The 25107-nt window shown below is 45.2% G+C and overlaps 1 protein-coding gene across 1 annotated transcript; it reads right to left on the bottom strand.

Moving 5' to 3' along the window:
- Positions 1–854: 854 nt before the first annotated feature.
- On the bottom strand, positions 855–1160 carry LOC308149561 (small ubiquitin-related modifier 2-like; the record flags this gene model as incomplete). Its single annotated transcript, XM_080522420.1, has 1 exon — positions 855–1160. The coding sequence occupies one exon, from the start codon at positions 1158–1160 to the stop codon at positions 873–875; it is 288 nt and encodes a 95-aa protein (XP_080378546.1). The 3' UTR covers positions 855–872.
- Positions 1161–25107: the final 23947 nt, after the last annotated feature.

The following is a 25107-nucleotide window of genomic DNA, read 5'->3' as shown; positions in this document are numbered from 1 at the left end:
ACAGGCCCGCCACCTGGCTCAATAGCTCCCTTCTCGTTAGGGGGCTCGGCGTTCCTTCCTCAATTTCTTCTTCTGAGAGATTGGTTTCTGTCCTCACCTTCAGTTTCTTTTTGGAGAAGTTGATGGAAACCATAAGGAACAACTTATCCCCTTCTGCATGGTACCCGACTCCAAGCGCTTTGTTGTCTTCCTCGCTCAGCTGATTAGGCAGCACCAACACCTCTGATTCTGGCTCCATATTGGCCTTCGTTTTTGAAGGCTGGCTTTCTTTGCTCCTCCCACTTTGACCTGACTGGATCCATGGTTTTAGAGCGAAACCTCCAGCGTTGAGTATCCTTTCGATTCCCTCAGTGATGCTCTAGCGGAATTAGATGTTAAGAATTCATACACCTTCCAAAAAGATGACTGCCAGTGATTAATAGAAGACTTAGATTATTTGTTTCCCGGAAAACATCAAAAAGAAAATGGCTGACAAAATCTATCCTCGCTGTCCATCAGATGGTTATGTACAAGATGCTAGGACTGTGTAAGTATGCAACGGCATTTTCTGTGCATTTGTGAACATATCAGACTGAATGATATTGACACTGGTAATAATTGGTAAGGTTGTGGGAGTTGTAACAATGAGACGACAGACGTAGGTTGGAGTCAAGGTTGTTTACTTCTCCTCACTTTCTGATACATGCCAAACATACACTCAGTGACAACAACAATAACATTACCCGGAACCGGAAACCCTTGCCCCTTTTAACTCTTAAAGGTACAAGCTCTCCTTGGTGAATGTCTCTCCTACTGACTTAATGTGAATCAGATGATTATCAGGGTGAAGAGGTGACAGGAGAGGTAGGGGTGTTGCTTGGAAACCGTAGTCTTCATTGAAAACCTCCTGTTTGCTGCTGGAACACATCGATTGTGTCTTCATCTTCCATTTCCAACTGTGCTGGTGTGTCTGTCTCGTTGATGGGTTGACCATCAAACCGGAAACGTATTTGCCTCATTGTCAATCCCTGTCTTTCGCAGTAAGCCTTCATGAGTTTACAGAGAGGCGTGTGTCTCTTGATCTTGAACTTAACCACCGAGCCGTCCTGCCCTGCCACCTTCAAGTTGATGTGGTCGTTGTTCTCAGTCTTCACTCCTTCCTTGGGCTTCTCGTCGGCCATGGCTGCTCAATTTGCGCGTTTCTCTGGTTTCTGCCTCCTACGTTCTATGTCCAAAAAGTATTTTCTAACTAAAATATTTTATCCTGTCATTGATTGCATGATTGGTGAAATGCAAAGACGATTCTCTAGCTTTAACTGTCACATCATGCAGGGTATCCAGGCACTGAATCCATCCAGCAGCAGCTTTTTGAATGAGGAGGCAGTTAATCTTTTAGCAAATGCATATGGATCAAATTTAGATTACCTTAAACACGAACTGCAGCAGATTAGAAGATTGTTGGATCAACAAGCAACAAATGGAAAACAAAGTCCCTCCAGTTTAATGGAATTAGTTAATTTCTTGGATCCATACAAGACGGTTTTCTTGGAGATGTTCAGATTATCTAAAATAGCTGTAGTATTGCCGGTTACCAGTGCAGCATGTGAGAGGAGTTTTTCAACTCTTAAAATAATAAAGAATCACCTGCGCTCTACCATGGCAGAGAATAGATTAACAAGTATTGCAGTTCTCAGCATTGAGTCTAAACGTGCAAAAGCTCTGAATTTGGATGAGTTTGTGAAGCGATTTGCTGCACAGCATAGCAATCGTCGCATTCAGCTTTTGTAAATTAATTTATTTGTATTTTTTTTATTTTTTTATTTTTTAAATAGCAGATTTTGTGGCAAGTTTATTTGTATAGCACTTATACAACAGGGGCAATTCAAAGTGCTTTACATTATTTAAAAATACAGCAAGAGGAGCATCGTAAGAAAATAAAAATTACAATGAATAAAAGCAAATATAAGAAGTAAATAGATAAAACATTTAATAAGACAATAGTTAATGGAAAAAATACATTGATAGAAGTGTTTGTGTTTTTCGCAAGAGAGGAGGCACTGCGTGCCTTGAATTCTATGTCCTCTGGTAGGGCCGCAGGGCCCGATCAGATTGGCTGTGAATTGTATAAAGAGTTCAGCCACATTCTTTTAGACCCACTCCTAGCAATGTTAAACCACTCATTTGAAAATTGCATCTTACCACACTCTCTCAGAGAGGCTAACATCTCCCTTATTTAAAAAAAAAAAAGGGAAATGCCCTGAGAAATGTGCTTCATATAGACCCATCGCTCTACTCAACTCCGACCAATTTTTTTTTGTCTAAAATCCTAGCCTTGCGTCTAGAAAAAGTTTTACCCCATTTGATTAATGAAGACCAGACAGGCTTCATCAAATGTCGCAACTCTAGTGACAACACACGACGGTTACTCAACATCATTCAATTATGCCACAACTCCAACCTCCCAGCCCTGGTGCTTTCCCTAGATGCAGAGAAGGCATCCGACAGAGTTGAATGGCCTTACTTATTCTATACACTACAAGCATTTGGACTCGGAGATTACCTCATTAAGTGGATCAGAGTTCTTTATAACTCTCCACTAGCAGCAGTCCTGACAAATGGATTGCGATCAGACAACTTTGCACTCCACCGTGGCAATCGCCAGGGAGACCCACTGAGTCCGCTGCTTTTCAACATTGCGCTCGAACCTCTGGCACAAGCTATAAGACAAAACATCTCTATTTCTGGTATTTCCACTCAGAGCAGGGAGCACAAGATTTCTTTATATGCTGATGACATTTTGCTATTTTTATCACACCCCCAGTCCTCCGTCCCACACCTGACCAAGGTTATCTCCTCATTTGGCACCTTCTCAGGTTATAAAATCAACTTTGCCAAATCCGAGGCGATGCCTCTTGGATCTTTGAAATCTGTCCCTGATGTTGCTGAACTCTTCCCTTTCCACTGGTCCCCTGATGGTTTTCTCTACCTGGGAGTGTATATAACACCCACATATGACCAATTGTATAAATGTAACTTTCCCCCTCTCCTACAGTCCATCAAAGCGGACCTTAATCGGTGGGCCCATCTACCTATTTCATGGCTAGGAAGGATAGCTCTTTTCAAAATGAGTATACTTCCCAAACTACTGTATCCCTTACAAATGCTCCCTCTGCTATTATCAAATAAGGTAATCAAAGAAATTGAAGGCTGGCTGAGCGCTTTTATTTGGAGTAAGAGGAGGCCCAGGCTAAAACTGGCAAAACTTCAAATGGTAGGCACGGATGGGGGCTTAGATGTACCTAATTTAAGGTATTACCAGCTCGCCAGTCACCTTCGGGTGATGGCGACTTGGTTTAAACACGAGAAAGTGTCTATCTGGGTTGATATTGAGAGCTCTCAGTCGACATGCCCCTTATGGAACCTGTTTTTTGTTAAAGACCTTAAATCTATAAAAAAAAAATTGCTCCAACCCTATCACTATAAGCACAGTTAAAGCCTGGCGTTCCGTCTGCAAGATAGAGGGCCGTTCTGATCTGACGTCTCACTCCATTCCTGGACAATCCAGATTTCGAGCCAGGCCGCATTGACCAGACCTTCAAAAGATGGTACAAGCAGGGTATAACAACATTGGGAGATCTGTTCGACAATATCTCTTTATTCTCCTTTACACAACTTCAACAATTTTTTCACCTTCAAAAATCTGATCAATTTAAATACTTACAAATCACCCGGTTTATTATTAAGGACACCACTCTAATGACTGATAATTCTATCTCTGTTTTGGAAGAGATGCTATCTCAACAACCCATCAGACGCATCAGCGCATTTTACAAAGCTCTTGCTTCGATATCTCCCCAAAATTCCCAGGCCATCAAACTGGCTTGGGAAAAAGATCTAGGGGTCACTTTTAATGAGGCTGAGTGGAAAGAAGTTTGGACCTACGGCAAAAAGATCTCAGTCTGTAATCGTACTAAGTCCACACAATATAAAATCTTACACCGTATTCATGTAACACCTGCACTCAAAAATAAAATGGACAGCAACTCCTCACCACTCTGCTGCAAATGTAAATCCAATGTTGGTAATATCTTTCATTATTTCTGGTCTTGTCCAAAAATCCAAAGCTACTGGACTAATGTTGTTAATGAACTCTCAATTATGTTCAATGTCTTGGTGGGATTGGACCCTAGGTGTCTCATTCTTGGCACTCCGGATCGCCAGATCTCGAATGCCAAACACCAAAGGTTGTTCAACCTCTTAACATTTTCCGCAAGGAAAAACATTCTGCTATACTGGATAAAGGAAGCTCCCCCCTCCAAAAAATCTTGGCATAATATCATAATGGACTGCATTCCCAATGAATATATCACTTGCATGTTACACTCCAAGACGGACAGTTTCTACCAAACTTGGGACCCCTACTTAAAATATATTGGACCTGCCTTGTCATCTTCCTTACTGCAAGGTTTCCCCTAAGGATTCTTGCTTGGCAAATGTATGCATTATCTGACCCCAGGGTACTGGTTTGGTGGGGTTTTGGGTGGGTCGCTTTGGATGAAGGCCTATGCTAGACGACAATAATGTAATGTAATGTATTGATATCTACGTCCATACCTTAATTCTATTATAAATATATCTGAGCGACATGTTTTGTTTGTTTTTTTATTTATTATTGCTTTTATTTATTTTTCATTTTCTCCAAACCCCTAGTGTATGTACTGTGACTGTTTACTGTATGTGCAGCGGGGGGGGGGGGGGGAGGTGGGGGGGGGAGTTGATTGGGCTTCCACGGAGTCTTCACAGTTCCAGTGGTCCTGTCTGGGTTCTGTGGGGGTTTCAATCAGCTCTGGGGTTCTTGCTGTGTATGTTTAATATTGTCCTTGTCGTTGTATTGTTTTGTTTGTGCCCTCTATATAAAATTGAAAACCCAAAATAAAAACAGTTTTAAAAAAAAAAGAAGTGTTTGTGTTTTTAGCTTAGATTTAAATATTTTAAGGTTTGGGCCTGTTTGATTTCTTCAGGGAGTTTGTTCCAGGAGCATGCAGCAGCGTGATTGAAAGCTGCTGCACTGTGTTTTGTTTTTACTCTTGGAATGATTAGCTGATTAGTCTTAGCTGACCTTAGGGACCTTGCGGGAATATAGGGTGGGAGGAGATCTGATATGTATTTTGGTCCAAGACCATTTTGTGATTTGTATGAAATTAGGAGGATTTTGAATTCAATTCTCTGAGAGACTGGTAGCCAGTGCAGGGATCTCAGGATTGGTGTAATGTGTTCAAAGTTCTTTGTTTTTGTTAGGACCCTAGCAGCGGTGTTTTGGATGAGCTGCAATTTACGAACAGCTCCTTTAGATAGGCCTGTTAGTAGACTACAATACTCAAGTCTACTCCAAACAAATGCATGGATGAGTTTTTCAAGGTCTTGCTTGGACATGAAACCTCTCATTCTTGTTTGTTCTGACGATCAAGTTCAGCGCGCATTGTTCATGTTCCTTGTTTATTGTCTCAGAATGAAAGAGATAATAAAATGTTTTTTTCTCCCACAAACCTATGTCTTTGTAATAATTTACTGGATGAGAGAGAAACCTGTACACATACACACTGGTGTGCACACACTAGTTCTATATGTAGAACAGGCTGTAAGGGATGATAAATATACATAAATGTAAGACATTAAGCTAGCCACTTATCAAAATGATGGCCACACTAAAATATCTGCTTGCCACCCCATGTATAAATCTCTAGAATCGCCACTGCCACCTGGGTGTGATGTCTGACAGTTAGGACAGCCTAACGGTTATCCTAAAGTTAGGTGACTTTATTTAAGATTTTGTGAAGTTAGAAAGCTTGTGTAATAGTCCTTGGGCCAAACCCCAAAATTGAACATTTCATTTCCATCTGGGTGGGCAAATTCTAGATGTGATTTTTTAATTCCTATACATCCCTAGATTATGTTTTGATATGATAGACCTTTTGGTTTGGCAGCTTATTAGTGGTTATCACCTCTTAAAGGTATGGAGTGCTTTTCTTCAAAACCGGAGTTTTGACAGAAAAAGTCCCCTGCCATATCTTGCTCCCCTTCGTATGATTCGCGCGTAGCTGTGCTGTGGTTGTGATAGAGACATGAGCCCTTTCATGTTCTTTAAGCGCCTGAGTCTCCTAAACACGTAGAGACCAACCCCGAGTCCATCGGAGATTCCTACGCTGAGCTATGGTAACTTTCCCGCACCTACCCCCTACCGGTGAATGCCTACTTTTTGCGGTTTTCCGGAGGTATTGTGCGGTAGGTGCGGGAGAGTTACCATAGCTCAGCGTAGGAAGCTCTGAACGACTCGGGGTTGGTCTCTACGTATTTAGGAAACTCAGGCGCATAAAGGACATCTGGCTCATGTGTCTATCACAAGCACAGCCAGAGCTCTCAGGGATAAGATAACAAATATTAGAATGTGTATTACTCAGGAAAGACTAGGTTTGTGTAACACTGTAGATCCGCCACCACAGAACATGACTATGAGCATGTTCACCATGATTAGTACGGAAACATTAGGTAAAATTGTGTCACAGCTTAAACCGTCTACGTGTCCTCTTGACCCTATTCCTACCACCTTTTTTAAGGACATTTTTGAATCTGTGTCTGATGACATACTAGGCATTGTAAATCACTCCCTACTTAAAGGGATATTTCCAGCGGCGCTTAAAACTGCCCTGGTTAGACCCACCCTGAAGAAAAGTAACCTAGATCCTTCTGATCCAAAAAACTGTAGACCAATATCCAATCTCACTTTTCTTAGCCAAATTTTAGAAAAGGCAGCGTACAAACAGCTTCATGAATTCTTAGTCTTAAATAATAGGTATGACCCACTTCAGTCAGGTTTCCGATCATACCACAGCACAGAAACCGCTTTGCTTAAGGTAACTAATGACCTTAGGATAAATGCAGACTCGAAAAAACTCTCGATTCTTGTACTCTTAGACTTAAGTGCAACCTTTGATACGGTAGACCATTCCATACTTATTGAGAGACTTGAAAACTGGGTTGGCCTCTCAGGTCCGGTCTTAAACTGGTTCAGGACTTACCTGGCTGACCGAGACTACTTTGTAGCCCTTGGTGACCATAAGTTTAAAAAATGATAGCGCAACCTGTGGAGTTTCCCAGGGGTCCATTTTAGGACCGTTGCTTTTTAGCCTATACATGCTACCCCTCAGTTCTGTTATCAAGAGGCATAGCGTTAACTACCACAGCTATGCTGACGACACTCAGCTTTATATCTCAGTAACTCCCAACGACTACAAGATGATCGACCACCTGATAGATTGTATTGCTGATATTAATATTTGGATGACACAACATTTTCTCCAACTCAATCAAGAAAAAACGTTGGTATTGATCATTGGCGAGAAAACTGGGAGAGAGAAATTATCTGCACACTTGAAAACACTAGCTCTTAACACTAAGTGTCAGGCTAGGAATCTTGGTGTCATAATTGACCCAGATCTACATTTTGAAACTCATAATACTATTAAAATATCCTTCTACCATTTAAGAAACATCACTAAGGTACAATCATTTCTCTCCCAGGCAGACACCGAAAAATGTATGCATGCGTTTGTTACTAGTAGGCTAGATTACTGTAATGCTCTCCTGACAGGTCTCCCCAAAAAAATGATTAATAGACTACAAATGGTTCAGAATGCTGCTGCTCGTGTCCTTACTAGGACCAAACGAAGAGCGCACATTAGGGATGGACGGTTTTTCGGTTATACCGAAAACCGGGGTTTATAAAAATAGAAACGTTTTTTTATCAAAACCGTCTGAAACCGGATTTTTTTTTTTTTTTTTTTTAAGAATAAAATAGAATAAGAGTAAAACTGGAACATGTCACATGTTTGTCGTGTGTGAAAATAACAATGATACAGTCTGAATCTGCTGCGCAATGAGTGAGAGGTTTGGTCAGTTGTGAAGAATAACTGAGGATTAATATCTAATTGGGATTATATTTAAGGGTAACGAATCACTCTATGGGAAAGATAGTTGCCTTCAGTTATTGGTAGATAGGAAAGGTTTTTTACAATTACTCGCTTACATTTAATAAGATCATTTTCGCTGCTCTCTGTAAAGCGCATTGGGTCACTTTTGTGAGATAAAATGTGATTTGATTTGATATCAATCAATCAATCAAACTTTATTTATGTTCTATAGCACAAATCATGCATTGAATGTAACTCCAAGTGCAGTATTTACTAAACCACAATATAATAAAACAAGAGCTATACGGATCAAGAGTGTTTGTGCACAGCGCCACTGTGTGTGAAGGCGCTACTGAAAGTGATGACAGAACGCATGTCTCAGAAGATACGCGGTCACTTAGTGACGCAAAGGTAGTTCTGTATTTATCTCTATCTGTATTAGTACATTTATTTTGAAAGCCCTATTTTGACAGCTCTACCATGGGCACTTTTATTTTGATGGGGCATTCTTTGTTGATTGACTTACGACAGTTCAGGACGAGTCAGTCTCGCGGCATGTGGTTTTTATGAAAAGCTTTAAGTATTGTCGTATATTTTTACACACATATATAACGTATATTTTTACACATATAACACACATATATAACGTATATTTTTACACATATATAACACACAACACGGATATATAGCTGTATAAAGGGTTGACCTCTCTTGGGGCCTACAAGGAGATTTGGGGATCGATGGTCGCACATGCGCACACACACACACACACACACACCCCCGAAGGGTATAGGCCAATCGGTTCGCTCCTTACTAGGGCAGAGGCCGAGAAGGAAGGATCACGATTGGCCAAGAAGCATTGAACATACTGTGATGTGATTGGCTGAGGGACCGGTATAAAACCTGAAGACAGAGAAAGCTCAGTCTCTCTTGTGCTCAGACCTCGACCTGATCCTGTTTGTATCCTGTGTAAACCTGATGACCTGATCTTGTCTTTTTTGAATAAATAGTCTTAAAACTTTGTTCAGGACCTTTTTCATCTTTTACAATCACCAAACAAAGAAAATATTCTACAAAGTGGCGAGCCTAAATCCAGAAGAATCCATAGCTTTGGATGACCGGCCGTTTTGCAACTCTTCAATTCAACAAAGGTGAGTCTTCTGCTGAATACCTCTTCTTTGTTGGATTTTCGCCAGGACAAGGCGGAGCTGTGCAAAATAGACTGTGTATATCAGATAAGCTATATTTAAAAGAATCTTGATGTGTTGAAGTATATGATTGGGTAGAGGTTAGACAGAGAGCCGGGTTGTGAAGCCTGTATTTGTAAAAACGTTTTAATTGTACGATACTTTATCGTGTGTGTGGTATAACAGGATTGTTCGATACGTTAAAATATCGTGTTTGTAGTACAGCAGAGAATGACCTGCATGTAGGCTTGTTTTGGGAACAAGGTATTAGCATAAAACTGAGGGAAAGACGTTTTCCCAGTGGGCTGATAAATGTGTTTTGTATCAGAAAATAGTCTGATGAGTGTAAGGAATGAGAATTCCTGTTTGATAATTGTACGATACTTTATCGTGTGTGTGGTATAAAAGTGTGTTGGATCAGAACAGAGTCTGATAAATTGTGTTATTGTATGGAATCTGAATTCCTAGTTTGAAAGAGCATAGTCCGTGTTTGTGAGCAGGAAATAGCGCTATTTTAAGATATAGATTGTTCATTTACTTGAGAACACGGAGAAAAAACGTGGACACACAGGGTCTCTAGTAGAAAGGACGCCATTTTTCATTGTGTGAACGCAAGTTCAGACACGTGGACACAGGGCCTCTAGTAGAAAGCATACACATGGTATGAGTATTTGAATAAGATTTGGTAACTAATTGTTTAACTACATTGAAAGATAATCTTGAAATTGCTGTGTCGTGGAAAATAATAATTATTGTGGAAAAGCAATGTTGTGTTGTAAAGATTAATCTAAGAAGTCCACAGCGGTTTTCTTCAGAGGCGGTAAGTAGGACAAAGGATTGTTGGGTTGCCTTCTCCCCCCTTTGACCTCCATTTTTTCAAATACACACGCGCGAGTTTGATTGATTTCATTACTCATCTCTTAAAGTGTAACCAGGGAGTAGCTAAAGGACTGTAGAATTTAGGAAGGGCTGGTTATCTAACTAACTCGGAGCTAAATCGGCAGTGTAGGAGGATACAGGCAGGGGGCGCCAGCAACCCTTTAGACTAGCAGTACTAGCATTAGCATTAGCATTAGAATTAGCATTAGCATTAGCATACAACTAAACACACAGTAATGTAGCAAAGATGAACAAACACATTTATTTACACAAATGATATATACATCCCCATATATATACTCCCTCCCCGCCGGCCACACACACACTCAATCACTCACTCACAGTACCTAGCCTGGAAAAGGCTTAGAGTCCCGGACTGCAAGGAGCGCGTTGAGGCCTGGTTGGAGCTCGCATGTGCTTCGAGGAAGGCAGCAGACAAAGGGGGGGGGAGTGACGTGGCAACTCGAAGGGAAAGGGGCTTCTTCGTAGTCCACGACGAGGTGTGAATGGCTCAGGTCCGGTGGTCCACGGTCGGTCGCAATCCACCTCGTGAAGGCGACGGCTCTGTCCAGCTTGGGTCTCGCTTGGTCCAACGTTAGCAGCCGGCGGCTGGCAAGGCTGGCTAACGGGGACACAGCTAAACTGACTAGCGCTGCCAACTCAACGAACTCCGAACTCCCGCGGTGCTGCGGGTAGCCCGTGATTCACTACTAACAGTCAATGCCAAAGGCAGGTCTCCTCCGACACTCAGAGTCTCCCGTTCTCCTTGTGGACTGTTGAGAGATGTTGAATTGCTGCTGTAAGGTTTGCCCTCTGTCACAGTGGTAAACTCAATAATCACTCTTCAGGTCTTCAGCTTCAGCACGGTGTGCGTTTTACTGACTCCGCCATCTTAGATCGACTTCTCGTTTTCTCTGCTTCTTCTCACTCTCGTTACTCTCATCACTCTGGCGCACAGACCACTTCCGTCGCTATATATACACCAACCGAACCTAGCATCCGGGTCACGGACACAGCATCCGGGTCACGGACACACCCCGGATATACCACGTCATTAAACATATACATAAACATTACAATAACAATACATACACCTTCATGAAACGTACAGGAATAGTATGGAAAATAATAAAGGAAATAACAGGGGCAAAATAGGGCTGATTTGGGGAAACTAACTGGCTCTAAATTGTGGGCCTTCATAACAGCCGCCCCATGAAACCCTCGGTTTCATTTAACTAGGGAAGGCACACTGGCTAGGCTGCTCTAGCCGCGTGAGGTATGAGGTGATTTTGTCTAGGCTAGTGGAGGTCTGAGGGCCAGGGGGCATCCCATATCCCCACTCCCTTCGAGTGGGGGGTGTAGGTTGGTAAGGGTCATAAAACTCATCCACAGCAGGTGGATAGTCATCTGGGTACATGGACCCTTGGGACCTCTCCGGATACTTCAATGGCTCTTCCTGCCAGGCATGGGATGGTGGGTACCTGTCAACCTGTCCAAAGACCTCTTCATAATGGTTTCTCCTTGAACCTCTGGGTTCAGAACGACTTGCATGGCTGTGTTTCTCCAATTGCTCCTCTGCATCTCTGGGTCTCTCTCTGTAGAGACCCTGTGTAGTTTCTGGGGAGTAGAGTTTCGGTGATCGCCTGGGTTGGCTTTCATAATGTCTCTCCTCTTGTACTTGGCTGAAGTTTCTTTCGTATTGGTCTCTAGTAGATTCCAGGTGGCCCTTGCTCATGTGACTGTAGTCTTTGGAGACAACTGTTGGACCTTGGCTTTTGTGCTCAACCTTCTCTGATTTGTTGGCTTGGAACTCTTTCAGAAGATGACACAGCTTGTCCTTCAGGAAGTTGGCCTCTTCCACATTCTCAATTTGTATGTTGTTCAACACATCCAAAACATTGCCTGTGTCTGGAGTCTGTGTCCTCTCAGCTCTGGAGCTTGTCCCCTGGTAGACACCCTGTGGCTTGGCAAAGGTTTCCTGCCGTGGTCTATTAGAGTCATCAACACGTATTATGTTAACCACATCCATCTCCTGGTCAGTGGCATCAGAGAACCGGCTCTTCTCAGGGTACTTGTTACTAACTGTGGCCCCAGACAGAAATTGTCTGAAAGGTTCTGGGATCTCAGACCTCACTCTGCTGCCCTCTGCTGGCCTCTGAAGGGGTGCTCTGCTGGCCTCTGCTGGCCTCTGAAGGGGTGCTCTGCTGACCGTTGCTGGCCTCTGTTTGCACCACTTTCCTTGTAAGTTCCTTCGCCTTTTCTTGCCGTGTTTGAACGGACTTTTACGGATGCGTGGTTTCGTGTCTTCGGCTACGGGGTCGTCCAACAACACCACAACTCCGCTGCTCTCCGTTGGCTCCGCCTCTAGCTCCGGCTCTGGCTCCTCCTCCTTCACCTTCAGTTGGGTGTAGGCCATGGCCACAGGTGCAGGCAGAGCTAGCTCCAACTCAGCGGTCAGCGGAGTATCGTCCGGCTCTGGCACCGCCGGCGTCTTCCTCCTTTGAGCTGACCTCTTCCTCACCGACAAGCTAGTAGATCTTTTCCTCCTCGGTTTAGACAAAGGGCTGGTAGATCTTCTCCTGCTGGGTTTCGAGACAGGGCTGGTAGATGTTCTCTTCACGCCCTGGACTTCGATACGCACTGTCTTTGCTTTAAGGAGGTCTATGGCGTAGACGTCCTCCTTTGACCGTACGTAGAGCTTCTCATTCTTGTAGGGCGCAACGTCTAGCGTCCTCAGCTTCTGGACGTTGTCTAGTAGCGCCGCATTCATGGAGTCCACACTGGTGGGAAGGCAGTTGATGGTCTGCACTTCTTCGGTTCGGACATGGAGGGATGACGTAGCTCTCCCGTCTCTATCTCTCCACTCGGTAGCGCCTTGGAGGGCCCACCCAAGCGCAGTCTTAACAGCCATCGGGCAGCCTCGTGGTCCTCTCAGCGGAGGACGGAGCGACACGATCAGTGCAGCGTTGTCCGAGCCGATGAGAAGGGTTGGCTCCGCTCCTTCTATCGGATGTAGGTCTACTCGCCGTAGGTGGGAATATCTTGCGCGTAATCTCTCCAGGGGGTAGTCGTAGCGGGAGAGCGCTAGCTGGTCTGAGGTGAAGACATTCCGAAGCCGATATCTGTCCGACGGCCGCCCCGCCGGGGAGATAGAGAAGTTGATTCTCGCCCCGGTGACCTCTTTAAGGTCGCGACGTATCGTGCGCAGAGTCAGCTTCTCCTCAGTCCCTTGGAGCCCCAACTGGCGCACTGCCTCCTGGAGAAGGATGGTCCGTTCCGACCCGTCGTCTAGAACGGCGTACGTGTCGTACACAGCGTTGTTGTGGTGAAGTCGGACCTTCACCACCTTCAGTAGGACCTTGGAGCCGCTGCTCTGGGTTGGGTCTAGGTAGTAGACAGGTGTTTCCTCTTCCGGTGCGCGACCGGACCTAGGGCTTCTGGTGCCCTCCGTGGACCTGGCGAGGGAGACCTCGTGTAGGATGTTGAGGTGGACCTCCTCACAGCGGTTGCACTTTCTCCTCAAGGTGCAGTTCTTAGCCAGATGGTCGCGCCCACAGTTCCAGCACCTCTTGTTCTCCTCGAGCCACCTCTGCTTGGCCTCGGTACTCAGGTTGTTGAAGTCACTGCACTCATTGAACCAGTGCTCGCTGGTGCAGTACGGACATGGCGGTGGACCTCTCCGTCCCCTTTGAGGGGGTTGAGAGGAATCCTTTCCTTCAGGTCGGGCTTTCCTCTCTCTCCGAGGCTCCTCCTCCGTGTGCAGCACTCCTACTGGGCGTCCTCTGTTCGAGCTCGGCCTGTCCCAGCGGTCTCCCTTCTCCCTCTCCTTCTTCGGCTCAGCGTAACCCATGGCGTCTACGTTGGTGTCATGCACTTCCTCCAGTAGGAACTCCGCGAAGGCAGCCATGCTCAGACCCAACTTCCCGGGGTTACGAACGCGCTGCTGTCGCCGGAACCTCTCCTGCCGGAAGCGTGGGATCTTGCGGAGCAGCCGCTCTACGTTGGAGGTGCTGTTGATCTCGCTGGCGCCAGCTGGGCCCTGCGTCTTCAGCATTCCAACCAAGGTGTGCACGCGGAGCGCGAAGTCATCTAGCGCCCGTTCATCCTTGATGGGGGCCTGCTGTTCGAGGGCTTGCAGTTCAGCAAGGGCGTGGTTCCAGGGACGACCGTAGCGGGCATCCAAGTCGGCGAGCGCTCTGGTGTAAGGTGTCGGTGCGGAGGCATGAGCCAGAACCATGTTGTGGGCTCTGGGGTTCCTCACATGCTGAAGGAGAATCGCATATTTGTAGGACTCTGAGCAGGAGTCGTCCAAGAGCGTGTCTAGGCAGATGCGTAGTTCCACATACTGGCTCCTGTCCTCGTCCTTGAAGAAGGGGAACTTGGGTCCCTCCACCTGGGGAAACATCCTGTAGTGGATGATCGGGGCTGGAGTGACGGTCTGGGTGTCCGGCCTGCATGCATTTTGGTTCACTGGAGGACCTAGGGGTGTGCTACGCTCTTGGGGAATGGCTCCCCTCCCGGGCAGCGACGCTGGCTCCCTCTGGGCCGCGTAGCGGTCGGGTCCCTGGTCCTCTTCCTTCAAGGTGGTCAGCTGGGCCTGTAGTTGGACAGTCATGGCGGGGGTCATGGAGCCATCGGCGGGGGGTTCAGGAGATGGCACTCGAGAGGGCCGTGCGGATGATGCTCTGGAGCTACGGGCCGACGGAGCTCTGCTGATGCACACGTCGCGCATGGTCTGCATCACTTCCTCCATCTTCTCCGCGTGCAGTTGCTCTCTCGCCATCTGCCTCTCCGCCGCGCGTTCCGCCCCCTCCATCTGGAGGCGCTTGCGCTCGAAATGGATGCGTTCCCTCTCTAACGCCTCCTGGCGCTGTCTCTCCGCCGCACGTTCCCTCTCTAACGCCTCCTGGCGCTGTCTCTCCGCCGCACGTTCCGCTCCTTCCATCTGGAGGCGTTCACGTTCTAGCGCCTCCTGGCGCTGCCTCTCCGCCGCGCGTTCCCTCTCTAACGCCTCCTGGCGCTGTCTCTCCGCCGCACGTTCCGCTCCTTCCATCTGGAGGCGTTCACGTTCTAGCGCCTCCTGGCGCTGCCTCTCCGCCGCGCGTTCCGCCCCCTCCATCTGGAGGCGTTCACGCTCGAACTGGAGGCGTTCCCGCTCTAACGCCATCTCGGCCTGTTGGCGCATACATTCTGACAGCGCGGCACTACTCCCTCTGGAGTGCATGCTATCCGCCCCATAGGCAGAACTGCCCACGGAAACCCTGGACCGGGAGGAAGCCACTGAACGGCAGGAGCTAGGTCTCGAGCGCGCCGTACTGGGAGGCAGATCGTTAAAGCTGAGGCCCTCCCTCTTCCGCCCGCAGGCGCTGTCAGACCGGGCCTCTCCTTCCTGCTCTTCCGTTTCTACGGCAAAACCCTGCTGTTCTGCCATCTCATCCTCAGGCTGGTGCTCTTTGATGGCTGTCTCGGTGCTAGCCACCCGCGCGCCGGCGGACACCTCGGCCTCTCCGACCACTGTATCCCGTGGAGTGCGCTCCTCACTACTACTCAGTGAGCTTTCGAGCTCAAGCTCATACTCCTGTAACCTCGGAGGCAACCGCGGGACTCTCTGTGGTCGTGGCTCTGGCTCAGGGGGCGGAGAAGGGGGGGTAACTGTCTTGTCTGGTTGGCTGCGCTCAGCCATGCTATCACTACACAACCTATCCGGCTCGAAGGACCAATTGTAACCAGGGAGTAGCTAAAGGACTGTAGAATTTAGGAAGGGCTGGTTATCTAACTAACTCGGAGCTAAATCGGCAGTGTAGGAGGATACAGGCAGGGGGCGCCAGCAACCCTTTAGACTAGCAGTACTAGCATTAGCATTAGCATTAGAATTAGCATTAGCATTAGCATACAACTAAACACACAGTAATGTAGCAAAGATGAACAAACACATTTATTTACACAAATGATATATACATCCCCATATATATACTCCCTCCCCGCCGGCCACACACACACTCAATCACTCACTCACAGTACCTAGCCTGGAAAAGGCTTAGAGTCCCGGACTGCAAGGAGCGCGTTGAGGCCTGGTTGGAGCTCGCATGTGCTTCGAGGAAGGCAGCAGACAAAGGGGGGGGGAGTGACGTGGCAACTCGAAGGGAAAGGGGCTTCTTCGTAGTCCACGACGAGGTGTGAATGGCTCAGGTCCGGTGGTCCACGGTCGGTCGCAATCCACCTCGTGAAGGCGACGGCTCTGTCCAGCTTGGGTCTCGCTTGGTCCAACGTTAGCAGCCGGCGGCTGGCAAGGCTGGCTAACGGGGACACAGCTAAACTGGCTAGCGCTGCCAACTCAACGAACTCCGAACTCCCGCGGTGCTGCGGGTAGCCCGTGATTCACTACTAACAGTCAATGCCAAAGGCAGGTCTCCTCCGACACTCAGAGTCTCCCGTTCTCCTTGTGGACTGTTGAGAGATGTTGAATTGCTGCTGTAAGGTTTGCCCTCTGTCACAGTGGTAAACTCAATAATCACTCTTCAGGTCTTCAGCTTCAGCACGGTGTGCGTTTTACTGACTCCGCCATCTTAGATCGACTTCTCGTTTTCTCTGCTTCTTCTCACTCTCGTTACTCTCATCACTCTGGCGCACAGACCACTTCCGTCGCTATATATACACCAACCGAACCTAGCATCCGGGTCACGGACACAGCATCCGGGTCACGGACACACCCCGGATATACCACGTCATTAAACATATACATAAACATTACAATAACAATACATACACCTTCATGAAACGTACAGGAATAGTATGGAAAATAATAAAGGAAATAACAGGGGCAAAATAGGGCTGATTTGGGGAAACTAACTGGCTCTAAATTGTGGGCCTTCATAACATAAAGATAAAGATAAATCCATACACATAGACTAGTATTGATAAAGATAGAGATATAGTGAATTGATCTCGGGGTATTTTAAATAAGTTTAAAGGTAAGGTTACTCGGAAAACAGAGGAGTTTACACGGGGACTCGCGCGTGGACAGCGCAGGCACATTTCACACACAGAGAGAGCACGCGAAGCGAATAGGCCAGTCGGGACCCTCAATAAAGCGGCTCTGTGCCTGCTTACAGAATATTGGTGAAAGAATCTAAAAGGTTAATGCATAGATTGATGTTGTGAATGACTGTTCAGTATTACATTAATTTAATTAATTACTTATCAGTTGAATTAATTATTCAGATCATTCATTTTCTGTTTCCCAAAACAATTGATTGATTCCACAAGTTTTAAATCAATGTATATGATGATATAATGAATAATTCTAACTAGTCATTCATTCCTTTCACTTAACAATTGATTTATTTATAGATTGTAAAAGTAAAAGATAGATTGTGAGTTTTAGGTAAGATAGAGTCATTTTGTGAGACAGAGCTGTTGTTTGCTGCCATCTGCCGGCCAGAACACGATAAGACATTTTCAGTTGTTTGCTGCCATCTAGTGGACGAAACACGATAAGACATTTTCAAGTTGTTTGCTGCCATCTGGTGGACGGAACACGATAAGACATTTTGGAACACTGGTCCTTCATCAGTGCATCCATCTGAGGTCGATGAAATAGTCCTTTACAATAATAAATGGATGGTTACTTCAATTAATTTAATTAATTACAAATTGATTGAATTAATTATTCAGATCATTTCATTTTCTGTTTTCACAAAGCTTTGATCAATTGGTTTATAATAGTCCAATGATAACGGTTTCTTTCACAGGATTACATCAATGAAGTGTCAATGACTAAGTCTAATTAATTATGCATTCCTTTCAAATAACAAGTCGATTTCTTTACAGGTTGTAATTAATATTCGTGTTTTACATCTTTTTATTTCAAGTTAAGTTCTTTTTCACAGTTTTTTGATTAGGAATAGCAGAATAGTTTGTATTGATAATTAAGCAGTAAAAGGGTTTTTGTAAGTCAGTGAATACTTAGGTGTTGACCAGCCTTTGTGATTTAATAATTGTGTTGACCAGAACTGTAATTAGTATTGAATGAGTAATTAAGTGACACATATTCATAAACAATTAGGAAACACATTTAAGTATAAAGTACTTACACAGATATTAGATTTAAGTTAATACTGCACTGACATACACAAGAGGCAAATCTGTTATTCTGAGTTGCAGGGTTTTGTGGGGATGGTTAATGCAGTTATATTGGACTAGCATTTGTTTAGCAAACAAGACAATAGGAAGGTGGGTTGTAAGAAGCGTACACCTTATCTAATATAGAATATTGTCAGCATATTGAGCAAGTAGAATGGGGTCAAATTCAACGAAGGTGTTAAAAGATATTAGTGAACATCGTGGAATGTTGGCTACGCTATCGCCTATGGCTGTAGTGGAAAAAATGAATCCTCTTGTTAGGGAAATTAGCTAAATGTCTACGAAATGGAATGGCCGTTGGGCATACATTGAACAGCCGTGGCCGAAAGAGGGCAGCCTTAATTTACAAATAATTGCAACATTGGAAATACTTATCAATGGGCACAAAGCACATCAAAGAGGAAAGATTAGATCAGAGAAACGCAAGTTAGAGTTAGCTATTTTAGATCTATTTAAGGTAGAGGGACAGAAAATAGCTCAGATGGAACCGGAAAAGAAAAAAGAATTGGCCAGAACACTGGAACAGAAATTGAACATTCCATCCACAGACATGTGTCCTGTCTCCAGTCCCCCTCCATATGCTAAGGCACTGGAGGACCATTCCCAGAAGAAGAAGGCCAAGAAGGAGCCAAGGGGAAAAGGGGACGACAGGAGTGACGAGGAAGATGACAGCAAAGATGGCCGTGAAGACTCAAGAGATGACGACAGTGCAGACGAAGGCTACCACGCTCTGGTCAGGAAGATGATAGCCACAGCAAAAAGACACCACAGATGGCTGAAGGAGCAACGAGAAAGGGAGGAAGAGGAAGATTGTCATCGAAGGTCATCAAATACATTAAAGAACTGTCCAGTGCTGATTCGGGGTAACAAGATGGAATATCATCCGTGGCATCATGCAGATCTGTCTGAAGTGATGGAGAAACTCCCAGTTCTGGAGGAGGGAGGACATTCGTGGACTACTGAGGTCGACGTGAGACTGACAGGAACGCAGGCCGCGATGGGAGACCTGAAAAGACTCTTAGCCTTTATTGCAGGATTGGAGGCAGGACTTCATAGATATATCAATACATCAGTTTATGATCCAGAGCTCTTCGCAGCATACAGAGTGCAGGCTTTAGCCCCACAGCAACAGCCACCTGGAGTGCAGACTGCTACTTACCAGTCCTACTCACAGGGGCCACAAGGGGGGTATCCTGCTACTTACCAGTCCTACCCACAGGGGCCACAAGGGGGGTATCCATACCCACAAGGGCCACCAGGGGTGCAAGCGGTTCCATACCAGATGTACAACCAGCCTGGCCAAGGACCACCACCAGGGGGATGGACAGCAGCAGGGAAGAAGATGCTAGAACCGTGTTACCAATGCGACCAGAATGGACATCTAGCCTGTACCTGCTACAACAGGCCCCAGGGGGGCGCAGGGGGGAGCCAAGGAGGAGGATATTGGCCTCCTGCTACACCTGCTCCAGGAGTGATGAACCCTTACGGAGGCCCAGCAGCTGGCCTACAGGGGTGCCCGGAAGATCCGAGTGGGAGGTGCCAGCTGGTGGTGACAAAGAAGCCTGAAGGCGCCACGCACCTCCCTATGTCTAGAGAATATGTGAAGACAATCGGATTTGAGGGAATTAAACAGCTGATTCCTACAACTGAGCTTGTAGACTTAGAGTACAAGGGACAGAGAGCAACTCTGTCAACATTTGTGTCAGAACACACGCCAACAGGGCTGCTAGGGAAAGATGCTCAATGCCAATTGAACTGTACAGTAAAATGCACACCTGACGGCTGTCAGGTGACGGTGCCATCCGGTGTTCAGATTCCATCGACAGCCAGAGTGATTAAGCATAGAACAGACCTACAAGCTTTGCCTTTAAAGGGAGCTGATATAGAATATTGGGTTGATGGGTCTTGTTACGGGGTAGGAGAAACTTTGTGCGCTGGGTATTCCTTAGTTAAAGCACAGAATTCAAAGTTTATTGTAGAACAGGCTGAGGCAGTTCCTCAGCCTTGCTCAGCTCAGTTGGCTGAATTGATTGCCTTCACAGAAGCATGCAACTTGGGAACCGGACGGAGAGTGACAGTGTACACCGACTCTGCCTATGCACATAATGTTTGTCATTTTAATGGAGCTATATGGAGGGGGCGGGGTTTTAAGAGAACTGATGGTACGCCTATACAGCATCACGCACAGATCATGAAGCTGTTACAAGCCATGATGAAGCCAAAGGAATTAGCCATAGTGAAGTGTGCCGCACACAGGTCTGACTCATCACATGTCACACAAGGTAACAGGGCTGCAGAAGATGCAGCCAAAGCCATTACAGGAGCAGACAAGGCAGGTAAAGGTCTTCTGGTCACACATGAAAAGCAATTACAGGGCATGGTCACACTTGAGGATTTATTGATGTTACAGAGTAGAGTAACTACGTTAGACAAGAACGTTTGGCTAGCAAGGGGGGCAAGTCAGGATGACACAGGTCTATGGAGGAATCATGAGGGGTTGGTTGTAGCACCCTCAGATTTAATAGGCATGTTAATACGGGAAGCTCATGGATTAGCACATGTGGCTAGGGGGGAGGTAAGACGCAAGATCACCAAGGAATATGGGTTTCGGAGTCCATATTTGATGGAACAGATTGACCATGCTTTAGGTCAATGTGGGGTCTGTTGGAGAAACAACATCAGAGTGGGTACACCAGTGGTGTCTGGGCATATCCCTACCCCAATAGGGCCACGGGTGGTGGACAGGGGGGTGGATGTACAGAGTGGGCAGGATGTTGTGCCAACAGGTGCCGAGGTCCCCAGAGAACCTGAGAAAGAGGAGCTACGAGGAGATGCTGTGGTGTTGCCAGAGCCAGTGGGACAGTGGAAAGCTGTCCAGATGCCAATGAACCAGAAACCAACGAAGCAGAGAGTGTTGACAGTCTGGAGGTCCAGCCTGGGAGTGTCCAAAGCCTGGACACCTGTGCTACTGGGGATGCGGGCGAGTACCTGCATCATGCTTCAGATGATGCTGAGGGCAACTCCCCAGACCTTGATCAGCGTGGGAGGGGACCAGGCGGCTGCCTGAACCTCAATGACACTGACGGACGACGACCAGTTAGGAAAAGATTAAAGACTATGAATAGGGTAGTGAAGCAGCAGATCAAAGGGAACGACGGGAATGGACAGCAGATGATAGCATGGCTGGAAACGGTCTTAGGGGCATGGGAAACTTATTTTGCTAAGATAGGAGCACCTATTATAGCAGACATGATTTTTGACTTTCTTAGGAGACAGGGCCTCATTGACTGTTTTTGGAAAATCAGTCACTCAGTCCACGTTAATGAACTTTTCAGAAGACTAGTCCTCACCTGAGGTGAAGATCTATGCATTAATGCATTCCCTTTGTCCTGTGCTTACTGTTGGGGAATTATGTGTTATGATAACTGAATGTCATTATTTGTGTATTGTTTGTTTATTTCTATATCGTATGGCTTTGGACATTATTTTGGCCAGTCAGGGTGGTACTTGTGCTTTGATAGGCGGTGAATGCTGCAGTTATATTTCGGATTCTGATAACGCTTTGTATGATTTTCATGAATCCAACAAGAAGGGTGTAGAGGATTTACATAAAGAACACGGTTGGAATATGTTAGATTTCTTTGATTCTGCTTTTTCAGGTATTGGTAATATGATCAGGTCCGTCGCTATTATTTTTGTTGTCATTATCATCTGTATTATGTTACTTGGTATTTTAATCAAATGTTGTGGAAAGTGTATTTCTGATGTTCCTATTAATGCTTTAATGTTGACCAACATAGCTGATGAGCAAAAGCTGGATTCTGTTTTGCTTTCTGATTTTGTTTCCTCCTTTGATGATTTGTTTATTAAGTGATGTTTTGTGATTATTTGCTTCGGTTACTGTTTGGTTCTTTCTATATCATGTGATTGATGTCAGTTGAGAAGTGATGTGGTGGTTATGCAAAGATAGGAAAGAGGTTCTGTTCCTAGCGCAACGAAGAAAAAGCTCTTGACTGGGAAAGGATATCAATCTGAGACAGCGGTAAAGGCTGTTCTCCAACTGGGTTCATGTGCTAGTAACCTCTGTCCCTGGCGCTTCAAGGACAAAGAAAACATCGGTCGTTGGAAGTTTCTATATTAATTTGTGCATGATGGACTGTATTTAGTTTAATTGTGATTGTTGTTTTCAAGATTCTTTTTATTATTGGTTGGTTTCTATTTTTTGCATGATATCTTTGGGTTCTTAATACTGATCCTGGGTTGGTCTGTATTATTGTGCTTCTTGTGTTAGGTGTTGATATGGTTTTTCTGTCTGTTGTTATTTTTTTTATTTATTTTATTTATTTATTTTTATTTATTTTTTTTCTTAGCTGCGATATGTGAGGTTTGTGTTTTTGTTTTGGTTTATGTGATCATTTAGTTTCGGAACACCCTCTGGGTGGTCCGAGGGGGGATGTGTCGTATATTTTTACACACATATATAACGTATATTTTTACACATATAACACACATATATAACGTATATTTTTACACATATATAACACACAACACGGATATATAGCTGTATAAAGGGTTGACCTCTCTTGGGGCCTACAAGGAGATTTGGGGATCGATGGTCGCACATGCGCACACACACACACACACACACACACCCCCGAAGGGTATAGGCCAATCGGTTCGCTCCTTACTAGGGCAGAGGCCGAGAAGGAAGGATCACGATTGGCCAAGAAGCATTGAACATACTGTGATGTGATTGGCTGAGGGACCGGTATAAAACCTGAAGACAGAGAAAGCTCAGTCTCTCTTGTGCTCGGACCTCGACCTGATCCTGTTTGTATCCTGTGTAAACCTGATGACCTGATCTTGTCTTTTTTGAATAAATAGTCTTAAAACTTTGTTCAGGACCTTTTTCATCTTTTACAATCACCAAACAAAGAAAATATTCTACAGTATGTTCACTGCATAATTCTAAGTCTAATATTTCAGTGATTATTGAGCAGTATTCAAATATTTAAATACATTGAGCAGCAGCTGAAACTTTGTCTAAGAACCAAGATATTGAGAAAGCAGTTCATTCAATGAAGACGCTGTTCCAAGAGATGATCTTCCGTGCAGGCGTGCACCCTGGATCAGCGGAGCTGGTGTGTTAAGTGTTCATGTGTTTTCTTGTATGGTGTAGCTTACAAAAGTCTGCCTTTCCACTTATATTTGTGAAACTAAGTAGCCTAAATGTGTTGCGACTGTGCTTACGGTGTTTTAATGGTGTTCGACATGAGTGTATTGTAGCAGTAGGGCTCAATTATTTGAAATTGGCGCTCTTTTTTTATTTTTTATTTTTATTTTATTTTTTTCGGTTAACCGGAAAACCCCGGTTTTAGTCTTTGACGGTTTTTCGGTTTCAATAATTGGAAACCGTCCATCCCTAGCGCACATCACACCTGTCTTGAGATCACTACACTGGCTCCCTGTCAGTTATAGAATAGACTTTAAGATCCTTTTACTAGTCTATAAATCACTCCACTGCGATGCGCCCAATTACATGGTGGACATGCTCATAAGATACACACCAGCTAGACCCCTAAGGTCTAGTGGTACGGAACTTCTAATAGTGCCAGAGGCTAGGACTAAGAGATTTGGAGGATCAGCGTTTAGCATATATGCTCCTAGATTGTGGAACACCCTACCTGAGGGCCTGAGGTTGTCTAAAACTCAGGACATTTTTAAGCGAGACCTCAAAACCTACTTATTCAATGTCGCCTTTTGCTACTAAGGGAGACATTGGACATTATAGAACTAGGATCACTAGGCCATTACACCATACTCGTGTTTTGAGATTTGTGTTGACAGGAAAAAGGACCTGGGTGCTGATGAGGCACTGTCAGCTCCCAGTAGCACCTAGAGCAGTACCAGAACCGGTACCAGGATGTACCTGGATCACCATCAGGTTGTATTGCTGTCATCTTTATTGTGTTGTTGCATCATAACTGCGCTTAAGATTCTCTTTTGGCAGGACCTGTGCCCATGCTGGATGGAATCCTGCAGATTCTTCCTCTACAACCAGGGGTGCACATAACTTTTTGGGGCCAGTGCTCAGGGGAGCACCTAGGGATGCTGCTTGGTGCTCCCCGAGCTCACGAGTCACGACCCGTCCCACAGGATGGATAAAAAAGGGATACATGGATAACTTATATTAGCAAAACGACATTTATTCAAAAATAAGATGAACGAACAAATGATTGTGTGCAAAACAAAAGAAACAAATGAAAAATCAAATGACTGCTCTTTAAGCATGAAAGTCTGTCAGACTCCTTTAAACACAATGAAATCAACTGACATCTCTTTAAGCACTAACTGAATGTCTGTTCTTTAAATACAATGAAATCAACTGATATCTCCTTAAGCACTGCTCTGTTCTTTAAACACTGAAATCAACTTTCAACAAAAAGTTACAGCCTAAGCATTTACTTATGCTACAAGCTTAATCATCATCATCACTGCTCTCTTGACTGTTGTTAATACTGTCCTCAATTTCAACCATGGTAGAGGATGTTGTCTATCACTTTAAATAGCTCATTATTTTGATTGTGCAACAAAGTCTTTTTTTTTTCCTTCTAATATAATTCCCAACCATATTCCCTGGGTCAGGGGTCGAGGTGCGATAATGAAGCTGTAAAACAAACGTCTGAACGTTTGAAAGCTTCAGAGAAAAGAAACGTGAAGTGCCTTGGTGTTGTTTTTCCTTTTAGCGACGAGTCGTTCGGGACTGAATTTTCACGTGTCGGCGTGATAACCATGCGATGCGCGATACGCGGAATGAAAGTACAAGTTACGATACTTTCCGAATGTTTTCGTGAGGGGAGTCGCCGTGGTCGTCGTCGGTGGGTACATTGTGGTCATGAAAGGATATGGTATTGGTATTAACGGGCAGTCAGCAGTTAGCAGTAGGAGTTTTG

This window comes from Nansenia antarctica (genome assembly GCF_963989245.1).
Source record: "Nansenia antarctica genome assembly, chromosome: 2".
NCBI classification, from domain to species: Eukaryota; Metazoa; Chordata; class Actinopteri; order Argentiniformes; family Microstomatidae; genus Nansenia; species Nansenia antarctica.
The sequence above is the reverse complement of the archived record's forward strand: the minus strand, read 5'-3'. Positions and strand labels throughout refer to the sequence as shown.